Raw genomic sequence first — 27,244 nt, forward strand, 5'->3', positions numbered from 1 at the left:
TTCTTATCAGAAAGCCACATCATGCTGTCGGCTGTGTCCAACGAGGGTAATCGAACCGTTGCTTTTAGCGTTATAAACCCGTAGGCTTAACACTGGACCAGCGGGGAACAATTCATTATGCTACCTTTTATTATCAAATAAAACCCACATAAATTTTTGACTAGTATTGTGAGAATTCATTACGACATATAAGAAATTAGAACATACAATAATCTTAGAAACAAAACAGTTAAATCTAATATAGCATCTTACCCTGTACAAGAATTGTTGTGACACTTTCAATATTGCCCAACTTAGAAGCTGCAACACAGGTGTAGTTAGTAGATTCCTGTATGTTTTCTAACTGTAGCACGTTCTTCCCTACAGGGATAGAGTGTTCGGGTGTCAAATCAAAAGAACCATTTCTCCACTTGACATACGGCACGGGAGAACCTTCGGCCACACAGGTTAGGTTCAGGTTCAACCCTGGCACTACTTTGTAGATAGGTTCTGGAAGTGTAGAGAAGCGAGGAGGAACCAGGCGCACTGCAAACAGTTTTAATTATATCAAATGATTAGTAATTACAAATATACATATTTGTTGTAAAACTACCAAACAAACATTCATTTAAAAACTTGGTAAAAGTATGATTACTAGAAATCCAATACCTTTTTAATAAGTACGATTACCTATGCTCCAAACTCTTGGTAACAACTGTGATATATGTCTTCCTGACTCTTGATAATAACTAGTAGTTAATATTCTTCCAATCTCATGATAACTGTATCGCTACACGACCTCCGATTCCTAACAAAGTTATAGCGTAACTTTGTGGTATATATACAAGATACTTGGAAACAACATAAACAAGACATTATAATGTATTTAATTTATAGAAGTTAATACGTGCTACTGTTATTTAAAATTTGAATAAAATTACTTATATAATTTATAACGTTCTTGATATTTCTTTTGATCAGAGATAAAACTCTGAGAATACCTCAGTAAGTAATGTTGTTACCATTAACAAATAGAAGGGTACCAATGAAAAAGAATATAGCATTCAGGAATCTTTGGTCATCATTGTTTGTTATGTGTTCAATCAGTGTATATCAATCTTGATTTATATACAACATTACCGAAAGACAAATAAAATATTTAAATTATGTCTTATTTGAGTTTCACTAAGATGCTGATTGACTTCAATCTATATTCTAATCGAATGCTGTCATTACTACAACTGGGTTAACACCGCTGGTTAATATACCATGACCATCACTTGTTGTTGTCAACTGTCGAATGAAACAACTACTATTTTTTTATCCACAAAACACAACACAAGCTACGTTTGGCTTCAACAATAACATTTCGTGGTTGATTCGTCGGTTCGACTGTGGTTGTGATGGCAACCTGAACACCAGTCACAAATGAATAAAAAAAACGTAATTAACTAATGTTTCATGTTCAACTGTTTCTCTTTCTCAAATAAAAGAAACGATAAATGAGCTCCAGTTCCCGTAGCAACAACATGTGGCAAATAACCGTCTTTCAACAGTGACCAACAGTAATTTTATAAATCAATATGATTCTTTCTATATAGAAATTATTATATAGGTATTTTAACACGTCAAAAAATCTCTTTCATCTACTACCCTATACAATACTAAACAGCAAGCTTGTGTTTATCTGATACAATAAATTAACGTGAAACACATGTATGAATTCTTTTTGTCGTTTTGTTCCATATAATCTATTTCAATAAGTGAACATACGTATCTAGTCAACAATAAATATACAGGTTGTGTTTGTTTACTTCGAGAAAATAACATTTTTTGAGCAATATACAATTAATACGATTTGACATAAAAATAATTTATGTGCGAGTTTTACTTTTCTATGACAGAGGAAGATGTGATAGTTTTTAACTCAGCTTGTTCTATTTACATACACTGGATTTGTTTTTTACGTCAACAAACTACCCATAAGTTACCTCTAACGTAGAGCAACGCCTGTTCAGAGAAGCTAGAACCAATCGAATTCTCTGCTAAACATTCGTAAGTTCCATCATCTTCTTTTTTTGCTTGTGTTATTTGAAGATAGGCTGAAATATGGTTTAATATATTATTATCAGCCTGGAAATAAAACAATGGTTATCACTTTGAATGAAGAGACAAACGGTGATATGAATACATTTAAATATATGTATAGTGAATAAATGACCACTGTGGGTATTTAACATCCAGATAACGAGTTATAGACTTAGTCATAGGTCACTGTGTAGCCGCAACAGTAACTGAAGTTAGGGTAATTACAACAATACGAGTTCAAAGTAACAAAATCTTCTAGATATTATTATAATATAAACAACAAATATGCTTAAATGAGAAAACCATTACATGAGGTATTTTCCACAGTAACCAAAAGATAAAAAAATAATAATTATATTGGAAGCTAAAAAACATTACAGTGGTTACAACGTATATATAATTTTTAGTGCAAGTGGTAAACGTTGAACATAGTAAATAATTGCAGATGTTTCTCATATTTCTATGTACGTATGCACTCTTTATATATATATATACACATTATATGTATTTAAAAACAATGTAAACTTACAAATAGTTCGGTATCCCAGCTTGGAAGATTGTTCTAAATTTGAACCTTTTCCAGAGCCACCAGAGATGAGACCGTGATGATTTGATTTGGATTTTGTAAAAAGATACACCAGGTCTAGCGAGCTAGACATTACTAACTTACCACTGGTAGATCAAAGATCAGGCAGCTAGTGAATACCATACACCAACGAACTGTAGGATTGACCGATAACGGAGACTCGAACTTTTGACACAAGTCAGATAAATTGAACAAATATGTGGCATAAGAGTGTGTAAGTGATGGCAACGACTGGGTGTAGTAAGTAAGCTTTTTAAATGTCATAATATTGGTCACTGGTTACAGAGAATTTCATATTAAACTGGTACCACGGCTACGAAGGTGTCATTAAAGTGATTCGGATTAAAATTATCAAACTGAACAGTAACTTAAGAGTATATATGCTGAACGGTCTGGTAAGAGATTCCATAATATTCAGGTACTACCATCCTTAACTTTGAACTGTTAAACAAAGTGAAGAGTGCTAAATGGACACCATAAGTACTCCGTCCGGCACTACGGTATCGAATAAATTGACTTAGTGCTGTTTCTAATATGCACTCACAATTGAAAATATGAAATATATTCAATAGTAAAAGTGTTTCGAGCCTTCGACCCTTCCTTACACAACACTAAAAACTTGCTACCAAATCTCGTAATTGATGCGAATGGAATTATCCTAAACTATAATTAACAACTGCAAAAATGGTGCTTTTCAGCATTATACATTAAAATATAAATTAATTACTACGTTAAACTACGGTTAACAATGGGGCAACTAAGTTAAGATGAACCATATTCGTTAAGCAGTGGAGAAGACAAAATACATTACTTAATTTATTACTTACTGCCTTGAATGATGCTTAGCCGTGGGTCATCTAGGTTAAGAGGAATCATGTTCTTTAACCAGGTGATAGTAGGGGTTGGGTTACCCTCAGCCTGACAGTTTAAGAGTACTGTTCGACCTTTTTCTACTGCTTTCATTCTAGGATGTACAGTGAACAGTGGGAAGCCTAGTGGTATATGGTCTTCTGTAAACAGAAGCAAAGGAAAATAAAATACGTTTGATGACGAAAGTATAAAAAACATGACAGAAAGTTAAACCTGGGCCCATCATTTTACTATACAATTAACAACAAAACAATGTGACATTAACACTAATAATGATTCTGATTGATTAATGTTTCTTATAGTTCAAAAAATCACTGATAAAAATAGAGCAATGTTTTAACAACAATCTAATTTTTACACAGTTACAAAAAGAAGACGTATATAGCCTTTTTTCACTAATTACACGTATATATATTAATGCAAGATGTGACAAGTTTCTAAATCTGAGAGGTTCGTGGAAGATACAGGGCCATGAAATATTCCATGGTTTATAATACATCAGCTAACGAAGCATGATTTATTAGATGGTGTCAAAGTGATAATATTTTCAACCTCTCTCTACCATATCAATATGAGTTTCAAGCATCTAATAACAGTTTATCAATATGCCATCTACTGCACAAATTAATAAAACGTGGAGACATTTCAATATAAAATAAACAGTAAAATAAAATAGAATATCATCAATGGTTAATTATGTTGTAACAACTCCAGTAACAACTGGAACTTTAAACAATAGAGTCCAAACAAAAAAAAACTTACTTGGGAGGACACGTAGTTCCACCGCTGCATAAGCTGGCTCTCCTACGCCGTTCTCTGCTAAGCATTTATAGACAGATTTGTCTCTTTTAAGATGTTCAGGTTCTATACGAAGCACGGAGCCATCGGGTATTTCTTGAATAGTATAGTGAGGGACAGTGAGTCGTCGGTTACCTTTCCGCCACTCAATTATGGGCTTTGGATTTCCTAAAGCTGTACAGACGAAACTAGCGACACCACCACTGATAACTGTCTGGTTTCTGGGAGCTGTCACAATTCGGGGAGGTTCTGGAAATGAAAACAATTAAATAAACCTTTGTCACTTTGTCACCCTCTTTCTTTAGAAGAACAACAATTAACATTTATTCACAACGTAAGCATTTTTAAACATTGACGTTAGTAATGACAGTTGGCCTATTGAGAGTCCAATTCAAGTATTACGCCTAACACGTAACGTAAGGCTTAATGGAGAGACAACTTTGTAAATTTTATTTTGTTTTTGACTAGAGTAAATGTTATTAAACTTCTGAATTAAACTAAAAAAATGAAGAAATACAAACAAACCTTCCTAACATATCCACACGAATGTTCTGAATTGACCCAAAGCATCATAGATGGCCTAAAAACACCAGGTGATAGTTTTGTTCCTAAGTAACAATATATACTGTTGGGTGTTATGAAAAAAAGGAACATGAAAGTATTCTAGAAAAAGTGACAAAGGGATTACAGCCATTTAGAGTCAGTGATTTCTTTTCGAAAGCTTGACTTGGTAGCCGTGCCAAAAATATGCACATCTTTCTCAATACTCTTTAAATTCATGTTTTTTTCTTTCACTTGGAGGGAGTTTTTTTGTCAACATCTTTGGTTGACATCACTTATCATTCATCAACGAGCATGAAAGATGACGTGTAGCTTGTGAGACAGCATTATTTCTTTTGTCTCCTCAACATTGACAAAGAAACACAAGACGCCTCAATCGCCATAAACTTTCTGAGCATTTTAAATTTTCAGTATTTGTTTCAGGAAATGTGTCACGTCACAGTAATGTAAAGTATGAAAAGATAAAAAGAAAGACAAAACTTTTGTTTTCTGTGATAAATATTTTTCTGAGTTTACCTAAGATCGTGACGATGAACATTAATTTTAAATTAACGTATAAATTATACGTTATAATTATAGGTCGTGTAAACAATATCCGTTATTGAATTACACACTTTTTACCTGAAATTTAGAATGCAACTCATTTTTAACTCCGTATCAATAAGAAATAATCCAATATCGCAAATAAATATAAAATGTAAATAAAACGTAAGATGCAAGAGTGTTTTAACGAGTATGGGCATGGCCAGGTGGGTTAAGACTCGTAACCTGAATGTCACGGGAGCGTTATAATATGACGGTCAATCCCAATGTTCATTGGTAAAAGAGTAGCCCATGAGTTCCCTCTAGTCTTACACGATTAAAATAGGGACGGCTAGCGCAGATAGCCCTCGTCTGAGGGGTGAGTTTACTTATAAAGTTAGGATACCTTTAAGCACCACCTGAGTCTCAACATTAAATTTCATAATGTAGTTCTGTTCTCTCTTTAGTACTTTGTAACAAACTGTTCTTATAGAATCCTTTCTTTTAGTAAAATGGAAAAATTAAATCTTACGTTAAATTTAGTAGATTATATCTCTACCATAAGGTTTAGAGCCCAGTAGAGTGTCTCCCAACCACATAATATAAAACTGTTTCTATAACAAAAACATTGGTTGCATATCATAACATGTTATATCATAACATTTTGTAGGATGATCTCACCAAACTTCTACTATTAACTGAGAAATCTCCAAGATGACACTTGGATTCAGTTCAGGTTTGACTGCTATTGTTAAAGTGTAAGAAACTTCTAACGTCTCACCTTGTACAATTTATAGATAAACAATGATCCAAAATGTTGCACTTGTGATTACCTTGAGATCATTCAAAAATTTCCTAACCTCAACAAATAGCACATGTATGGCATACGAGCGAGCTGAAGAGACCTGATATTGTGCTAGAGACTCAATGAATAATACCTGGTATGGTGTCATTGATACGTTATTATACACAGTACTTAATATTTACTCAGAAGATCTTGTATCTGATAATGCAGGGTGTCCACAAAATATCTGATAAATTTTGAGCTTAATAACTTCAAAAAATATTATAGATAAAACACTCTAATATCACTTCTTTCATTATTTTGTAGACTAATTGGAATAAGAAGATCTAAAAAAGTGAAGCAGGTTTATAACACATTTTATGAGAAACTGCAACTAAAATCATGAAAGTTCTGGTATTTACGAAAGCCAGTGTTAAAATTAAGATTTATTTTCATTTTGATAAGTGCTTTCTGAAAACGTATACTTTTACATACTTTTCTGTTACATAATAAAATATACAATAACACAGCAATGTTTTCATAGCGGCTTCTTGTTTTTGTTAACCTCCTGAATATATACATATGTTACTTTAGATGACTTGTTTTCTTTATGTCATTGTCCTTTATGAAAGCTCAGATCTCTTCCCCTATACTCTATGATAAATACAGGAATGTTACATGTCAACTATCTCACCTCCTCTTTTTGTCTTTGATGTTCTTGGATGACTATGTATTCCATCACCCTTCCAAGTGACAGTAGCCACCTGTACAGTGTAGGTTGTATCTGGTCGAAGACCTGTAACGTTATAGGCTTCCTCTACTTCATTAGTTACATCAAACCTGATGGCTGCTCCTACTGAACCATTGTTTTCATCTCTTTCTTGGATGTGGATCTGGTAACCTCTGATTAGACCATTTTTATCTTTATTAGCTGGACGTTTCCATTGAACTTGAAGACTGGTGCTACTAATAGGTTCTACTTTCACATTCATTGGTTCATCTGGCACTAAAAGCAAAAATGAAAATTGGAAAAAGGGTGGAAAAAAAAGTTATGAAATACAACAGCATTAAATTTTCAAACAGAGTCAGTTTCAAGGCACTAACTAAAATATCATGTAAACAAACGTTCACTACATGAAATTTGGACCATTTCTAAAATAAACCACTATTACATTTTCACTGTGAGTCAGTTTCTGAGTAAATGAATATACTAAACGAATGAAAAATAAAATTTTAGTGTGTAAATTTTGATACCATTTCAAACTGCAGCATAATTACAATTGTAGCAAATCAACTCATTTCTCTTCTAACAAGAAAGTAAAAAACTTTAGATAAAAACTAAACAAAAGAAACTGGTTGCCAAGAACTAATGGAATGTTTAAACACATTCATAATACACATAGATTAACTTCTAGAACTGTTCTTTCACTAAACATTGGAAAACTAATTCTGGGAAAAAATGAATGAAATGTTTCATCTATAAGATTGTTTACTATAGATAATGTAATGTTTGACATCTAAAGGACAAACTACAAAAGATATAAGATTTAACATATTTCTCCTACATCACTACAATAAAGATAATGTAACTGATCAACTATTGTTTTTCTAATTTACATCAACTCCAAAGCAAATAATATTTGTACTTAGTTAATAATTCATGAATTCTGGACAACTACAACATGAGGACACTTCACTCTTAATAGTTTTATGATTTCATAAACTAACTTTACAAAGTGAAAAGTGTCTTCACATAATAGTCTGGAGTAAGTATTCCTGAAATAAGACTTACAGTGAAAGAAAGTGTTAAATACTCATAAACAGTATCTTCATGAATTAGTCCTAATAGTATCTATATAATCGATAGTTTTGTCTTTTTTATTAAAATCTTTGTTGGACTGTAAATTCATTATCATCATTCACATAGCTTTGTGGTAGCACTTTCTCTAAATCATTATGTTCTCGTAAAATCTGTTTAGTAGCTGTAAATTCACAGCTTGTTGTGTATAAGTATTTATATAAAAATATGTCTCACCAACAGATCGGGATATTATTTAATACCCTGACATGATTGCACTACTGTACAATATCCTAACTTATGCATCAAATTTATGAATTATTTTAAATATACCATGAATTACTGTACTTTTGCTGAAAGGAATTACTAGTGTTCCATTATTATAAGGATAACTGATTCTTAAATCAGTTGGACTTACGATATTGGTCAGTTTTTACAGTGACTGGTTGAGTGGGAGCTCCCTCACCATGTTTTGACCTTGCTGCCAACCAGATATGATATAATATATCTGGGTACAGATTGCTCATGATGTAAGAAGTGATGGGTGGAATGGAGCGGTGATATTGCTTCTTGGTAAAAGTGTCATTCCAGTATAACTCATAACCAATAACATTTTCACTTGAGTGTTCTGGATGGCTCCACTCCAGCTCGACAGTTGTAGATGATGTGAATTTGACAAGCAAGTTTAATGGTTGACTTGGCACTGTTTATAAAGGAACAGAAATATATAAAAATAAATAAATATTTACATTTCATAGCAATATAAATAACCAAAATTATATTATTATAGAGTTAAAACGTTTCTTCTTAATTAGTTTCATTAGTATGCATGCATACCTCCTTCTTGAGTTTCTACTTGTACAGGATCAGACAGTGGACCAGATCCTGTGCCGGTAAGTGCTTGGATGCGAATGGTGTAGATAGTCTCAGGTGTCACATCACTGATTATTGCTAGTGTACCGTTATCAATATTTTGGGTGTTCCAGTCAGTTGTAGGAAGTTTGGGACGTGTTGTAAAGTATACTTTGTACCCCTTTAAACAGTAATGAATTGGTATCACTAATGATAAATGAAATGGTGTTGTTTATAAATCAATACAAGATTTTATGAACGTATATTCTTTAATTTGAATGCTAAATATTATTATAAATTCTTAGATCAATTGTTTCAAAAGCAACTAGCTCAATATTTGATACAATTCCTTTCAAATTATATTTTTATTTGAATAGTTGGACATTTTCGAAATCGATTTCTCAGTTTAAAAGGCCACAAATAATCAATTATGTTTTAAAAAGAATCTTTCGTATACACTCCTGATCTTGATACATACTACCAGTAAGACCTTAACCTCTGGTGCGACAGGAAATATAATACCAAATCTTGTTACAATCCACTAAATCAACTGTTCCCTCATGGTACAAAATATTAGAATGAATAATGTCACAATAGTAAACCTCCAAAAATTCATTGTATTCCTAAAGGTACATCCTCCACTAGTTCCTGGTATCTCTTAAGTCCTTGACGCCAAGTCCTACAGCCTACATAATCAGATGCATCAGAGTGTTAAATCCTTTGTTATTTTATACCAATACCATGATGTGATGTTATGATTAGTTCACAAGGTTTTATACTTACAGTAACTTGTCCATTATGTTCTTCAGGAGAGTCCCACTGTATAACTACTGTACTTGAGCCTAGAGAACAAGTTTGGACGTTTTTTGGGACACCAACAAATTCTGACGGAGGAATAAAAAATAAAATACTTCATTACCATAAAAATATTGCAAACTATCTGAACTATGGCTTTAATTGCTTTACAAAATTAATTATGTGACATTTGAGATTTAAAAAACACACACACACACCAATATATACTGATGAATATTTTATGTTTATATTCAAAATTAACGTTGTTTGATATATCAAGCATAAAATGTTACTGAATTAGTCTCAGAACTTGATCAGAATACACGTCTAAATATATAACGGACATGCAAATTTCCAAAAATAAGGTGAATAAGTACATTCTGATTAAAAATCACAGCATCTAATTAACGTTAGACTTGCAAGATTAAATGAAAATCCATTAATTTCATGTAAAGTTTCCTAAATAAACTTGTCTAAATGTGTTCTGAAAATTTTTGTCTCACTTTCTCAATTGACACAGAACTGTTTACACACTTTTTATCTGTACATGTCTATCATTTATAAAATACTTCAGTGCCATTTTGTCAACAGTTTTATTTTACAATCCTTGTATAAAAATTTTCCAACATTTTTGGATTTTTTTCTTTTTACCAATATATGATAGACACTAAAATAAATTTGAGGTCTATGTATCGATTATGGAAATTCGGTTTACAATTGAAAACTCTATGGAATGACTTCCAAGAATGTGGTTCAAATTTATTTAAAAAGGACGTACAGGCCTTAATTCACAGGGACTAACATTGATACGTTTGTCCGGGTTATGTCTTTTTGTTTTGAGCATGGCATTTTTTCTGAAGAAGATGTTGATCAAGGAGAAGACAATTAGTACTATTTTTTTTCTCGGCCCTCCTTATATATGTAAAGCATAAAAACTTACTGAATTAGTCACAAAACTTGATCAGAATATACATCCAATATATAATGAATATTCATACATAAGAAGACAATTTGTTCTTTTTTTTTCTCGGACCTCCTTATTTGGATTGGTCACCATCTGCACCCTATCAGGAGTCTTCATCTTCCTCCAGTTAACATACCGCCATGTCATTCACTTTGATGGAGAACTGTTCTTTTTACACTTACTTCCTATTACATCCAATTCTCTCAGAGGACCTGTGGTTAATTTTCAATATTTACATTTCACAGTTCAGATGCCTTTCGTGTGGTTTTACCTTTATGTACCCACGAAGCAATTAATATTTTATGTCACATGTGCACGGACTTTGGTGAGTTATATATTTATGTGTCCTTTGTCACTCAAGTTACTTTCGATCAATTGTAAGTTACACATAATTTTAATTTGGTTTGCTAAGTAAATTTAAACATTTTGCACATTTCGAAACTGAAAGAATGTCGTGTGTTACGTCTCAAATATTCACGAAATGAGGAACTCTTATAAATGATAAATGTAACACACTCTGGTACCCAGCATAGATAAATGTAGCGCCTAAAACATAAATAAAATACAGTCAACACAAAACTCGATAATAACTGTAGCATACAAAGTCTCTCACAGCACATCATTAAATTGATATACAAATGCGCAAATGTACAAACCATAGCCGACAAATTATTGCATAATTCCTTATACTACTTTCAGAAAAATTAACAGAAGAGTGATTTAGTGTGAGAACTTGGTCACTTATCACTTGTGTGTGAACCCTATGTACCTTTTTCCTGTTAATATATATTTTAGAAATTTCATAAGGTGTGTGTGTGTTTTCTTATAAGAAACCCATATTATGCTAGTGGCAGAATCCACCGAGGGGAATCAAACCTCTTATTTTAGTGTTGTAAATCCGTAGACTTACCACTGTACTAGTGAGGGACATTTCATAATGTCACCTATTATTAGCAAATAAAACCCACACAAGTTTTTGGCTAATATATCAACATTAAAAAAAAAGTTTCTTGTTTTTTTAACTGAGAAAAATTTAATTTTGTTAGTCGAGAACTTATGAAATATGTTGAATATATATACTGAATTGTTAGATTAATGAGAGACGTTTCAAAACTAAACACGAGAGCCGATACACACAACACAAGAATGATACTCAGTTAAGTTACTTAATCAACTCACGGTATAATGTGTTGGAAACAACTGTGAGAATTCATTACGACATATAAGAAATTAGAACATACTCTAATATTACAAACAAAACAGTTAAATCAAATATATCACCTTACCCTGTACCAGAATTGTTGTGACACTTTCAATGTTGCCCAACTTAGAAGCTGCAACACAGGTGTAGTTAGTAGATTCCTGTATGTTTTCTAACTGTAGCACGTTCTTCCCTACAGGGATAGAGTGTTCGGGTGTCAAATCAAAAGAACCATTTCTCCACTTGACATACGGCACGGGAGAACCTTCGGCCACACAGGTTAGGTTCAGGTTCGACCCTGGCATTACTTTGTAGATAGGTTCTGGAAGTGTAGAGAAGCGAGGAGGAACCAGGCGCACTGCAAACAGTTTTAATTATATCAAATGATTAGTAATTACAAATATACATATTTGTTGTAAAACTATCAAACAAACATTCATTTAAAAACTTGGTAAAAGTATGATTACTAGAAATCCAATACCTTTTTAATAAGTACGATTACCTATGCTCCAAACTCTTGGTAACAACTGTGGTATATGTCTTCCTGACTCTTGATAATAACTAGTAGTTAATATTCTTCCAATCTCTTGATAACTGTATCGCTACACGACCTCCGATTCCTAACAAAGTTATAGCGTAACTTTGCGGTATATATACAAGATACTTGGAAACAACATAAACAAGACATTATAATGTATTTAATTTATAGAAGTTAATACGTGCTACTGTTATTTAAAATTTGAATAAAATTATTTAGATAATTTATAACGTTCTTGATATCTCTTTTGATCAGAGATAAAACTCTGAGAATACCTTAGTAAGTAATGTTGTTACCATTAACAAAAGGAAGGGTACCAATGAAAAAGAATATAGCATTCAGGAATCTTTGGTCATCATTGTTTGTTATGTGTTCAATCAGTGTATATCAATCTTGATTTATATACAACATTACCGAAAGACAACTAAAATATTTAAATTATGTCTTATTTGAGTTTCACTAAGATGCTGATTGACTTCAATCTATATGCTAATCGAATGCTGTCATTAGTACAACTGGGTTAACACCGTTGATTAATATACCATGACAATCACCTGTTGTTGTCAACTGTCAAATAAAACAACTACTATTTTTTTCCACAGAACACAACACAAGCTACGTTTGGCTTCAACAATAATAACATTTCGTGGTTGATACATCGGCTCGACTGTGGTTGTGATGGCAATCTGAACTGAATAATATTAAGATTTTTTTTCTTATTCTACACTAACACCAGCCACAAATGAATAAAAAACATAATTAACTAATGTTTCATGTTCAACAGTTTCTCTTTCTCAAATAAAAGAAACGATAAATGACCTCCAGTTCCCGTAGCAACAACATGTGGCAAATAACCGTCTTTCGACAGTGACCAACAGTAATTGAATAAATCAATATGATTCTTACTATATATATATTATTATATAGGTATTTTAACACGTCAAAAAATCTCTTTCATCTACTACCCTATACAATACTAAACAGCAAGCTTGTGTTTATCTGATACAATAAATTAACGTGAAACACATGTATGAATTCTTTTTGTCGTTTTGTTCCATATAATCTATTTCAACAAGTGAACATGCGTATCTAATCAACAATAAATATACAGGTTGTGTTTCTTTACTTCGAGAAAATAACATTTTTGAGCAATATACAATATTGTATAGTTCATGTAATACGGTTTGACATAAAAATAATTTATGTGCGAGTTTTACTTTTCTATGACAGAGGAAGATGTGATAGTTTTTAACCAAGCCTGTTCCATTTACATACACTGGATTTGTTTTTTACGTCAATAAACTACCCATAAGTTACCTCTAACGAAGAGCAACGCCTGTTCAGAGAAGCTAGAACCAATCGAATTCTCTGCTAAACATTCGTAAGTTCCTTCATCTTCTTTTTTTGCTTGTGTTATTTGAAGATAGGCTGAAATATGGTTTAATATATTATTATCAGCCTGGAAATAAAACAACGGTTATCACTTTGAATGAAGAGACAACCGGTGATATGAATACATTTAAATATATGTATAGTGAATAAATGACCACTGTGGGTATTTAACATCCAGATAACGAGTTATAGACATAGTTATAGGTCACTGTGTAGCCGCAGCAGTAACTGAAGTTAGGGTAATTACAACAATACGAGTTCAAAGTAACAAAATCTTCTAGATATTATTATAATATAAACAACAAATATGCTTAAATGAGAAAACCATTACACGAGGTATTTTCCACAGTAAACAAAAGATTAAAAAAATAATAATTATATTGGAAGCTAAAAAACATTACAGTGGTTACAACGTATATATAATTTTTAGTGCAAGTGGTAAACGTTGAACATTGTAAATAATTGCAGATTTTTCTCATATTTCTATGTATGTATGCCCTCTTTATATATATATACACATTATATGTATTTAAAAACAATGTAAACTTACAAATAGTTCGGTATCCCAGCTTGGAAGATTGTTCTAAATTTGAACCTTTTCCAGAGCCACCAGAGATGAGACCGTGATGATTTGATTTGGATTTTGTAAAAAGATACACTATTGGTCACTGGTTACAGAGAATTTCATATTAAACTGGTACCACGTCTACGAAGGTGTCATTAAAGTTATTCGGATAAAAATTATCAAACTGAACAGTAACTTAAGAGTATATATGCTGAACGGTCTGGTAAGAGATTCCATAATATTCAGGTACTACCATCCTTAACTTTGAACTGTTAAACAAAGTGAAGAGTGCTAAATGGACACCATAAGTACTCCGTCCGGCACTACGGTATCGAATAAATTGACTTAGTGCTATTTCTAATATGCACTCACAATTGAAAATATGAAATATATTCAATAGTAAAAGTGTTTCGAGCCTTCGACCCTTCCTTACACAACACTACAAACTTGCAACCAAATCTCGTAATTCATACGAATGGAATTATCTTAAACTATTATTAACAGCTGCAAAAATGGTGCTTTTCAGCATTATACATTAAAATATAAATTAATTGCTACCTTAAACTACGGTTAACAATGGGGCAACTAAGTTAAGATGAACCATATTCGTTAAGTAGTGGAGAAGACAAAATACATTACTTAATTTAGTACTTACTGCCTTGAATGATGCTTAGCCGTGGGTCATCTAGGTTAAGAGGAATCATGTTCTTTAACCAGGTGATAGTAGGGGTTGGGTTACCCTCAGCCTGACAGTTTAAGAGTACTGTTCGACCTTTTTCTACTGCTTTCATTCTAGGATGTACAGTGAACTGTGGGAAGCCTAGTGGTATATGGTCTTCTGCAAAGAGAAGCAAAGGAAAATAAAATAAATTTGATGACGAAACTATAAAAACATGACAGAAAGTTAAACCTTGGCCCCTCATTTTACTATACAATTAACAACAAAACAATGTGACATTAACACTAATAATGATTCTGATTGATTAATGTTTCTTATAGTTAAAAAAATCACTGATAAAAATAGAACAATGTTTTGACAACAATCTAATTTTTACACATTGACAAAAAGAAGACGTATATAGCCTTCTTTCACTAATTACACGTATATATCTTAATGCAAGATGTGACAAGTTTCTAAATCTGAGAGGTTCGTGGAAGATACAGGGCCATGAAATATTCCATGGTTTATAATACATCAGCTGACGAAGCATGATTTATTAGATGGTGTTAAAGTGATAATATTTTCAACCTCTCTCTACCATATCAATATGAGTTTCAAGCATCTAATAATAGTTTATCAATATGCCATCTACTGCACAAATTAATAAAACCTGGAGACATTTCAATATAAAATAAACAGTAGAATAAAATAGAATATCATCAATGGTTAATTATGTTGGTCTCAACGAAACACATAGCCTTGTGTCTGTCCTTGATTTTTACAATGTCCCTTTTCAGCTGTTTCATTCGTACTATTTTCCTGTTGTATTTTGGACTCGGCCGTTCTATTGACATATGGTATCGAGTGAAAATTCTCATGGGCAGCGGAACACACATGAACTAATATTCATGTGCTAAAATGGCCTTCAAAGTCCTTAATAGGCCACTAAAAAAATATGTTATTGCAGTAACTACCAGTCTTACTGTGACATTATATTACACCTAATATTAATTACCTGCACCTCATTGTACAAACTACCATTTTAGCAACAGTAACAACCTAAAGTGGAGCTTTAAACAATAGAGTGCAAACAAAAAAAAGTAAAACTCACCTGGGAGGACACGTAGTTCAACCGCTGCATAAGCTGGTTCTCCTACGCCGTTCTCTGCTAAGCATTTATAGACAGATTTGTCTCTTTTAAGATGTTCAGGTTCTATACGAAGCACTGAGCCATTGGGTATTTCTTGAATAGTATAGTGAGGGACAGTCAGTCGTCGGTTACCTTTCCGCCACTCAATTATGGGGTTTGGGTTTCCTAAAGCTGTACAGACGAAACTAGCGACACCACCACTGATAACTGTCTGGTTTCTGGGAGCTGTCACAATTCGGGGAGGTTCTGGAAATGAAAACAATTAAATAAACCTTTGTCACTTTGTCACCCCCTTTCTCTAGAAGAGCAACTGATGGATATCTACATTGATCCTCATCGGAATAATTGCCGTGAAACAAACCTCTTGTTTATATCTTGAAAAGCAGTCAACTAGTTAATAAATTCCCACAGGTGGTTTGGGGTGCCAACTCTTACCGATACTTAATACCCACAGTAAAGCTAGAGTACTGACTCTTGTTGATAGCTAACACCGTCGAAGAAGCTGTGGGTCTGACCCACACCGACATTTAGCACACACATATAATCTTGTGTAATAACGCTTACAAGAGATCAGCTCCCACAGGAAGTCTGATCTTCTAGCTGTTACTGATAGCTAACATTACACATGTGCACTGTTTGTTGCTATTTACGTCCATAAGTTTCTAATTAATACATTCTCACACAGACGAATTGGTGATTTGTTTGCATGTAACTATGTAAACAATATATATGTACTTTTGAGAATGTCATTTTCAAAACTCACCCTCGAATATTATTTTGATATTTCAAGACTTACTAACCATTCTGTTATCTATAATATTTCAAAACTTATTAAACAACTTAGTATTTTTAATATTTCAATACTAACGATATATGCTCGCATCTATATAATCTATTCTACGTTTTTCTACTTCGTTACGAGTTAGTTCATGTGAGAATAAATTGAGATGGTATGGTATAGAACTGGTAGATGGATTCACAACAGAATAATCGATGTACTAAATAGTGAGACCCACCAGATGCTAAACAACATCTGATGAATAACAGCCTCTGGGAAGCTGTTGGTATAGCCCATATTGCCCCCTGCTGGACCACGTTAACTCTTCGGAGATACAACGCTAATAATCAGGGTTCGATTAACCTCAGTGAACACAGTAGATAGTCACTTGTGGCTTTGCTATGAGAAAATGTCAATGACTGACCCAAACTCGTAGTTAATGCCCACAGAAATGCTAGTGTCACAACACTTATAGTTAACACACAAAAAAGCTAGTGTACTAACGTTTGCTAATCGGCAGGTTATCTCAGGAAGGCTGGTGTGCAAAGTATTACTGATAAACTCCCACAGGTATACTGTTATGTTTATTATGTGTTCAATCAGTGTATATCAATCTTGATTTATATACAACATTACCGAAAGACAAATAAAACATTTAAATTATGTCTTATTTGAGTTTCGCTAAGATGCTGATTTACTCAATCTGTATTCTAATCGAATGCTGTCATTACTACAACTGGGTTAACACCGCTCATTAATATACCATGACAATCACCTGTTGTTGTCAACTGTCGAATGAAACAACTACTATTTTTTTTTCCACAGAACACAACACAAGCTACGTTTGGCTCAACAATAATAACATTTCGTGGTTGATACGTCGGTTCGACTGTGGTTGTGATGGCAACCTGAACTGAATAATATTAAGTTTTTTTTCTTATTCTACACTAACAACAGCCACAAATGAATAAAAAACATAATTAACTAATGTTTCATGTTCAACAGTTTCTCTTTCTCAAATAAAAGAAACGATAAATGAGCTCCAGTTCCCGTTGTAACAAGATGTGGCAAATAACCGTCTTTCAACAGTGACCAACAGTAATTTAATAAATCAATATGATTCTTACTATATATATCTTATTATATAGGTATTTTAACACGTCAAAAAATCTCTTTCATCTACTACCCTATACAATACTAAACAGCAAGCTTGTGTTTATCTGATACAATAAATTAACGTGAAACAAATGTATGAATTCTTTTTGTCGTTTTGTTCCATATCATCTATTTCAACAAGTGAACAGACGTTTCCAGCCAACAATAAATATACAGGTAGTGTTTGTTTACTTCGAGAAAATAACATTTTTTGAGCAATATACAATGTTTTATTGTTCATGTAATACGGTTTGACATAAAAATAATTTATGTGCGAGTTTTACTTTTCTACAAAGATAACAGAGGAAGATGTGATAGTTTTTAACTCAGCCTGTTCCATTTATACAAACTAGATGTTCGTTACGTCTTTAAGCTACCCATAGGTTACCTCTAACGTAGATAGCCCTCATGTAGCTTTGCGCGAAATTCCAAAATAAACAAACAAACAAGAGTACATGGTCATATGTACTGTGGTATTAAAGTGTTCATGTTAATAATGTTGTGTACGTGATTCGATATACTGCTATAGGCCTAAGTGCTGTATGTTTACTTGATATACTGCTATAGGCCTAAGTGCTGTATGTTTACTTGATATACTGCTATAGGCCTAAGTGCTGTATGTTTACTTGATATACTGCTATAGACCTAAGTGCTGTATGTTTACTTGATATACTGCTATAGACCTAAGTGTTGTATGTTTACTTGTAACGTGTTATTTAAGAATATATGAAAGTTCATTGTCACATGCACTATGTTGTGTGATTCAGTATAGTGCTGTACGATCACTTGTAACTTGATATTTTAGAATAAAATCAATAAATGAGAGTTCATAATCATATATGTTTCTTTTATTTGTTTCTAAATTAATTCCATGAAATTTACGTTGCGGTAACAAGGAAAAGTTTACTTGGGGTCGGGTTTAAGTTACTGTTACTTAGTCGATCATCCCTCCCCTACGAAAAAATTCTGTATCCACCACTGACACTCAATTAGTGAAAGTGAATAAGAAGAAACATTCCAAATGACCAGTCCACCAGTGTGTTATTAAAACTACAACTGCAGTATTGTATCACAATCTGTTGGCAGCTCATATACAAGAACATGTTATGTTTCAAAGAAACATCTATGTGGTATGTTTGTGAAGGACAGATGTACCCGAGAGAGAACACAGTAATTTATGAAGTGATCCATTTTTAACTTAAACCGTAATAATTCCCCCAGAACATAAAAAAACTCGACACTTTCTTTAATATACGCTATGTCGAATCAATTATCTGTCCTTTCTAGCCGTTAATCCATTCATCTTTCTTTTCCTAACTGCTTATTGCTATCATGTTCTACTTGTTCCAACAATCTGTCTATCTATCCAATTGTGTATTTCGGTTTCAGCATAACAAAGAAAAGTAATTTCTTTTAATCAGTCACGATGTTTATCATCACGCATGAAACGCTATATGACTTCGAAAGTCTGAAAGAGATCGGTTTGAATCTCTGCAGTTTAAGGAATAATTTATGAATCGAGTAAAGTCTATTGGCTCTAACATTACTTCCAACGAGTACATCTTTACGATAAAGTGAGATAACATTTCTTCAACTGATCCAATCCCTTCAATTCTGTCTTGTAGTACATACTAATTATATAGAAACAAAAGAAATCGCCTGTTTTGTAGAACAGGACACACCTTTTGCCGGTTCGATAGGGGAAATACAAGCAACTGTATACCTAGCTTCGATAAGGAGACTTATTAAATTACGACTGAGAAGGAGACATTGCCCGTATTTCGATTTTACCAATAAGTACAGCAGTGCTCAACAGTATGGTTTGTTTGATTTCTGAATTTCACATAAAGCTACAGGAGGATTTGTTTGTTTGTTTGTTTAGAATTTCGCGCTGAGCTACACGAGGGCTATCTGCGCTAGTTGTCCCTAATTTAGCAGTGTAAGGCTGGAGGCAGCTAGTCATCACCACCCACAGTTAACTCTTGTACTACTGTTTTTCCAACGAATAGTGGTATTGACCATCACAGTATAACGTCCTTACGGCTGAGTGGGCGAGGATGTTTGGTTCCACGGTGATTCGAACCCACGACCCTCATATTACGAGTCGAGCGCCCTAACCATCTGGCCTCCCGCTAGTACAGCGGTATGTCTCCAGATTTACAACGCTAAAATCAAGGGTTCGATTCCCCTCGGTGGGCTGAGCAGATAGCCCGATGTGGCTTTGCTATAAGAAAAACACACACACACCTAACCATCTGGTCGTGCCGGGCCTCGCTTAATACTGGGGATCGACAAGGAAATAATTGGTAGCGGGAAAAACGCTTTCCAAAAACCGTTCTGTAAAACCTTTTCAACCAAAATCTTACTCGAATACATAGACACAACAAACACGACATTGTGTCTTGACGGCAATAGTTCGAAAATCGCTCTGCTACAAATTAAATACTTTTAATTAAAAACTACGACTATTTTGACGAACTAACTGTTCACGCCAGAGAGATAAAGTAAAAACAAATAAAACATTTGTTTAATAGTCTCTCACAGTACTTGATTCCATGGTGGTCTTCCGCTTTTCCCTTCCGATAAAAGTTCATATGTACATATATATGTGTGTATGTATGTATACTTTAGTTTGTTATGATCAGAAACAGATAAAACAAAAATAAATTAAAAAGAAAAAAACAATTACCGCTGCACTGATAGAAAGAATCCCAGGGTGTATGTATATATATGTACATATACAGGTACAACAAATATAAACAAACAAGAGTATTAAAAAATTGTGGATTTTAAAATGAAGTAAAAATCGTGCTACTGAACGAGAAATAAAAACCGTAATCATAAGTTTATAAGGTTTAGTAATTCCTACTTTGATAGCTTTATACACTTATCTGTAGGCCAACGTCAGGTTTAGAACTTATAAATATTTTACTGCGGTTTTAATTCTTGTTTGAGTACTATTTTGTGGTTGGACTCCTACTTCATTTTAAAATTCATATTTTTTTATACTCTGGTTTTCATATATAATACGTGTGTCTTAGAAAACATTAATCATTTAGTCGTGTTTTAACAGTCCTTTCACTACCAAAACATAAGTTATTAATATTAAAAACAAAGAGTTCAATCAAATACGTGTTTGATAAACGTGAGTGGCGGGTATAGGTCAGGATTGTGAAGATGTACCATCCAACAGAAATATACCCCGTATTTTCATCTGTCGGTGCATTATGAGAACAACAATGAATCCCTTACTATACATGGTAGGAAGTATTGTGCCTTGATTGGCCGCCTTCCCTCTGCACAGTAGCTCGGAAATGGGAACGAAGGTAACCATGCTTAATAATTTTGCCATAAATAAAAATACATATTTGAAAATTATAGTGTCTTAGATCTGTAGGTCGAACTTCGGAATCTACCTGATGGAAAGATTGAAAATAGTTACTGAAACACTAAAACACTTGTAAACGGAAAAAAATATTCGAAAGATGCTCTAAACATTAATGTTTTATTTCAGGGACCTCGTTTTATTATCATTATGTTTAATCTCGTGTTAAAACGCGGTAGCATTATTCAGTTTTGTTTTAACAATCATAGGAATTATGTTACAAAATTTAAGAAATTCATTATTTATCAACAAATTAAGTTTGTTATCAAATCGAAGGTTGATTCATTATTTATCAAATAAGTATAAGTTTGTTACAAAATCTAAGAGAGAATCATTACTTATCACAAGTGACTGCTAGAAATCTAAAAAAATATTCATTACTTATCAGCAGTCACTGCTACAAAATCGAAAAAAATATTTATTACTTACTTGTCAGCAGTGACCATGCCATAAAATCTAAAAAATATTTATTACTTACTTGTCAGCAGTGACCATGCCATAAAATCTAAAAAAAAAAATTATTACTTATCAGCAGTGACTGCCGCAAAATCTGAAAATTGTTGATTGTTTTCTAAGTTTACGTCGGTATGATACTCCACCTGTCAGTTCACTGACATTGACCCAAACACTGACGGTCTCGGTGGTTCTATATAAAAGGTTTTCACACTACATGTAAATCAACTACACGAACTCTGTCCACTTTGTAATATATTCACTTTACTACACACACATTTTTATTAAGATATCTGGTCACTCCATACATAATGTCGTAATCTGAGGGTCGCGGGTTCGCGCCCGAGTCGCGCCAAACATGCTCGCCCTCCCAGCCGTGGGGGCGTTATAATGTGACGGTCAATCCCACTATTCGTTGGTAAAAGAGTAGCCCAAGAGTTGGCGGTGGGTGGTGATGACTAGCTGCCTCCCCTCTAGTCTTACACTGCTAAATTAGGGACGGCTAGCACAGATAGCCCTCGAGTATCTTTGTGCGAAATTCCAAAAAACAAACAAACAATACATAATGTCGTTTTTTGGAAGAGGATAAGTTTAAATGCATATTTCTTGGCTAAATGAAGTTTTTCTGAAAGTCATATAAGTGTAAACCAGTTCGTTTATTTACTAGTTTTTGTTTTATTTATTCTAGAAGCCCCAGTTATCACGGAAATGTCAGAGGAGCAAATAAGGCATATAATGTTTTACGAATTTAGAAAAGGGAAAAGTGCTACCGAAGCTACGCAAAACATTCAAGAGGTGTACGGCAATAACATTCTGAATGTGAGAAAGTGTCAAAGGTGGCTCAGTAAGTTTAGAAAAGGTAACTGTAGTTTGACAGATGTAGCTCGCACTGGGAGCCATGTTGAGTTTGGTAATGACCTGCTTGTAGCAACACTTGAGGAGGATTGTACTGTAACTATTGAAGAATTAGCCCAGAAACTCAGTTCATCTCCTTCTAATGTCCATAGACAATTGCAACAATGTGGTAGAGTTTCAAAGTTGGAAAAATGGGCACCACATGAGTTGTCAGCTGATAATCTGAAAGAACGAGTAGACATCTGCACATCTTTTCACTCTCGTGAAATTCAAGCTTCGTTTTGAACAGCTTAGTGCTGGAGACGAGAAATGGGTAATATATCAAAATGTTAAACGCCATTGACAGTGGGTTTGATAATTTTATAGATACAGAAGTAAATATTTCAAAATTCGAATTTACTAAAACACTGTTTGTATAATAGTTATATTACTTTAGTTAAACAGGTATATAAACAAACAGTAAGTATTCGAAGTTTTGTTCAAATATCGCCAGTTTGTTTTTGTGAAAACCAAATTAACTTTTATAGGAAGAAACGTAATAATATTTACATCCTCGACAATTAACTAGATTTGGATATTAATTTAGTCAATGGCAAAGCTCCAGTAACTGTTTCTGGTAAGAAAAAGACATTTATTTTTCCCATTCTACCAACCCCTCACCCCAATAGTGTTGTTTCTCGCATGACGATAAAAGGTATCATTATATCACACAGACACATACATAATTAACGGTTTGTAATAATGGACATTCTTTCATAGATAGTGTTATGTGATATCATAGATAGTGCTATATTATTCACAACTAAATTAGAAAATAATGGTTATAAATATTGGCAAATGAGAAAAATTTCTGTTTTACATACATATTAGAAAACTTATTTACCATCAGTCGATGTGGTAGAGCGACTCGTTGAGTGAATTACCAACAGGAGGAAAGTAAACGCTCCAATGCTAGAAAACATCTTGAAAGATGATATAATGAAGACTTGTTATACCAGCACGAAACCTAAATTAAGAAAAACATAGAAATAAAATTTTGTGATAAAGTGTTGACAGATTAACTTATACGTAATAAATAAATAAATAACTATACATGTGTATAGATAAGTCTTAATGAGTAGATGTGGGGTATGGTGTGGATCCTAGTTTTTGATAATTGAAACATCCGGAAGAAAGAAAGAAAACAAACCATTTTAGCACAACCTGGCGAACAAGTGACTTTCTTGTGAATTATCGCATCGAGTAAAGAAATTATAAAATATAAAAACTTCGTTTCACGTCATGAACCGAAACACTTCCGAGTTGAAGATCTATTTTATTATGCACATCATTTTCTGGTCGCAAGAACAACGTCTAAATGTTGAACTACACAAAGATGATTCATCTTTAAGGATCCCAACACCTTTCATGAGTATGTATGCTAATTTGGTCTCGGAGCACGCAACATTCTCACGTGCACTTTCGTTGATGAACAGGGTTTCAACATATAGCTATGCTGCCATCATCAATCACAGTATAAATAGCTTCAAAACTCGTTTATTAGCTAGTTGGATTCAATATTTATAATAATACAAGCTGAGACACCCATCTTTTGTCCAACTTGTGAACTTTAAAAAAAAAAAACGTAGGGTGGATATTATGACGAATAACACAAAAATCCTAACTTTCACACAACTTACTTATATATCATATTATTACAGTATTCATTATTAATTGATCAAAATTTTTGTGTAAGATTTAAAAGTTCAATGTGTATGTACTTAAAACATGATACAGACTGTGCGATGGTCAGGGTGACTTTGTTGGACGAAGAAAGAGCAAAAGTACTGGTAATAGGGATGCAACCCACTTTCAACACCCAGCTTAATGTCCTTCCACAGTGTGTTATGGGATGCAACCCACTTTCAACACCCAGCTTAATGTCCTTCCTTTATGAGCCGAAATTTATAGATGAAAGTAGGAAGTTGGTGTAATTAAAAAAAACGGCTCTTCATATCAGCCATATGATGGTCACACAAGTGGAAACTTCATATGATGGTTACAGAAACTTCAACTGAGTTTACGTAATATTACAACGGTTGAGGTCATTTTGTTTTCATTATATTATTTCATAGGAAGTGCTCGCAGACTCTCTGAGATATATAAGACGTTTGTATGTCCTTCTCTACGCTGTATGTATATTGTGTTATAGAAAATGTAATTTTTTTTCAATTTAAAAATGTGGAGTTACCTATGATTGTAGTTAATGTTAAATAACGTTAATAATAAATACTTAGTAACAACAATAATGAGGGTTGACGGTTTGTAATCCCCCATAAATATGCCCTTTATTACAAACTATCATCTCACAAAATTTGATTAAGATTAGCCCAGTGATTAGATGTTAGATAAGGAACAAACAGACAAACCCACAGATATTTCTGGTACATATTATCTAAGACAAGTTTCAGAAAACATTTTCAAGTACTAATTTACTGGTCTTTAGTTTTCTTGTATGCAGCACCCATCACCCGGCATCACGTGAAGAGAGAATTCGAAATTTGTATTAATGAAAGGTTTGAGACAATATGTGTGTTTTATAAAAGACTAGAGATCATTAAAGTACCCATAAACTATGAGTTACACATATATAACAAATTTTAGCAAATAATATAGAACTTTAAACCACTTGCACCGGCTTGGCCAGGTTGTTAGAGTGCTCAACTCATAATTTAAAGGTCGCCGGTTCGATTTCCCTTCACACCAAACATGTTTGCCACTTAAGCAGTGGGGGCGTTATTATGTGAAGATCAATCCCATCATACTTTGGTAAAAGAGTATTCCAAGAGTTGGCTGTTGGTGGTTACTAACTCTAGTCTTCTGCTACTAAATTAGGGCCGGCTAGCGCAGATAGTCCTCCTGTAGCTTTCGCAAAATTAAAAAACAAAACAAAAACGTTACATACTATACAGAGCCAATCACGTTGCATCATGGAATACCACAAACGCATTACACAGAAGATTTCTGAATCACTTTAACAAGGCTGTATACGCACGAAAAACGAATTATCCACACTCATTACCCACTCGTACACTAAAATCCTTCTCAAGATTATAATTTAATATACATATGCGCACAAACGATTCCTTGGAATATCGGCAAACGTCTATCCGTAGAACACTAGCCTTAAGTTCCTTATCTTTTCCCATACAATCTCACCAGCGAACACGGGAAATTACGTAGCGTACGAAAGCGGCCAATCAAAAATGTTAATATGTTGTTACGGTAACCTTAACAAAGCAGTACATGGTAAAAACTAAGATTATTTATTACACAGAAAGTTTGGTTTGTTTTTAATTTCGCGCAAAACTACACGAAGGCTATATGAGCTTGCCGTCCCTAATTTAGCAGTGTAATACCAGAGGAAAGACAGCTTGTCATCATCACCCACCGTCAACTGTTGGGTTACTCTTTTACTAACGAAGAGTGGGTTGAACGTCACATTATAACGCCTCCACGGCTGACGGGGCGAGCATGTTTGGGGTAACGGAGATTCGAACCCGTGACCCTCGGATTACGAGTCAAGTGCCTAAACCACTTGGCCATGCCAGACCTACACAGAAAGAACGCGACACATTAAGTAATGAACTAGGTACTAATCTGAGCCATACGCAAGAAGTCGCCACCGTTAAACTCACACACCTGTACGTGAGAATCCAACAAAAACCTCTTAGTCCGTGTGAAAAGCAAAACGTTCCGTGGTAATACTGCCAACCAAAGCATTTAAGTTCAGAGAATCGTTTTCAAAACCGCTTATCAAATTCATGTGTTAGTCTGATGAACATTAACAGGATGAGACGAAATATGTTGCTCACATTCGAAACATTCCACATTTAGCCTTTAAAAATAAATTCAAAACTTTTAGGTTCTGAGTTCACGCAGGAAATATTATACACTAGATTAAAATGACCGTTTGTTCTTTATGAGAACATAAAAACTACATTTTAAGTCTAATAAAATGCAACTTTAAGGTGTTTAAGGATAATACGTGCAACACACCTTTATACTGTTTACACGATTTGTAAAGTAATGATGTATTTCTGCTATTATCGGTTTAAACAGTCATTCGTATTTCAGAATCCTTTCATTACTGACTGTTTATTTCCCTCACTAACAATGGAAACATGCGCAGGACATATACAGTTTCGTTTGATTGTCTAAACTAACAACTTTGTTTAAAACTAAAAAGAAATGGAAAAACGTTTCGTTGATTGTCTAAATTAACAACTTTGTTTAAAACTAACGAGAAATGGAAAAACGTTTCGTTTTATAGTCTAAACTAACAACTTTGTTTAAAATTTAAACAAAAAACGCTAAGATTATCTCGCAGCGAACTTTACCGTTGACCAAATAAATGTTTATTTTACAGAACTTAATTTTACACTTAAATATTGTTAATTAGAAAATACGGTAAATTGAAAATGTTAGTATATATATATATACACAAGGTGTATTAACTCCGAACATTTTGCTTA

General features: G+C 33.5%; 1 protein-coding gene across 5 annotated transcripts in view; it reads right to left on the minus strand.

Moving 5' to 3' along the window:
• The window catches only part of LOC143223648 (tyrosine-protein phosphatase Lar-like), a 75,795-nt gene that overhangs the window by 25,410 nt on the left and 23,141 nt on the right, over positions 1–27,244 (minus strand). For 3 of the 5 annotated variants that reach the window (XM_076451874.1, XM_076451872.1, XM_076451873.1), the window contains exons 2-14: positions 23,614–23,736; positions 16,066–16,350; positions 14,949–15,131; positions 13,654–13,764; positions 11,884–12,156; positions 9,622–9,722; positions 8,824–9,019; positions 8,405–8,689; positions 6,883–7,194; positions 4,286–4,570; positions 3,481–3,663; positions 1,971–2,081; positions 253–525 (exon numbers count right to left, since the gene is read on the minus strand). In XM_076451874.1, the coding sequence (XP_076307989.1) occupies positions 253–525; positions 1,971–2,081; positions 3,481–3,663; positions 4,286–4,570; positions 6,883–7,194; positions 8,405–8,689; positions 8,824–9,019; positions 9,622–9,722; positions 11,884–12,156; positions 13,654–13,764; positions 14,949–15,131; positions 16,066–16,350; positions 23,614–23,692 (2,677 nt within the window). In that variant the 5' untranslated portion in view covers positions 23,693–23,736. Of the gene's footprint in view, positions 1–252; positions 526–1,970; positions 2,082–3,480; positions 3,664–4,285; positions 4,571–6,882; positions 7,195–8,404; positions 8,690–8,823; positions 9,020–9,621; positions 9,723–11,883; positions 12,157–12,300; positions 12,419–13,653; positions 13,765–14,948; positions 15,132–16,065; positions 16,351–23,613; positions 23,737–27,244 lie in introns of those variants that run through there. The other 2 variants (XM_076451876.1, XM_076451877.1) reach the window with 2 other exon arrangements.

The sequence above is a fragment of the Tachypleus tridentatus genome, chromosome 8, assembly GCF_004210375.1.
Source record: "Tachypleus tridentatus isolate NWPU-2018 chromosome 8, ASM421037v1, whole genome shotgun sequence".
Classification (NCBI taxonomy): Eukaryota; Metazoa; Arthropoda; class Merostomata; order Xiphosura; family Limulidae; genus Tachypleus; species Tachypleus tridentatus.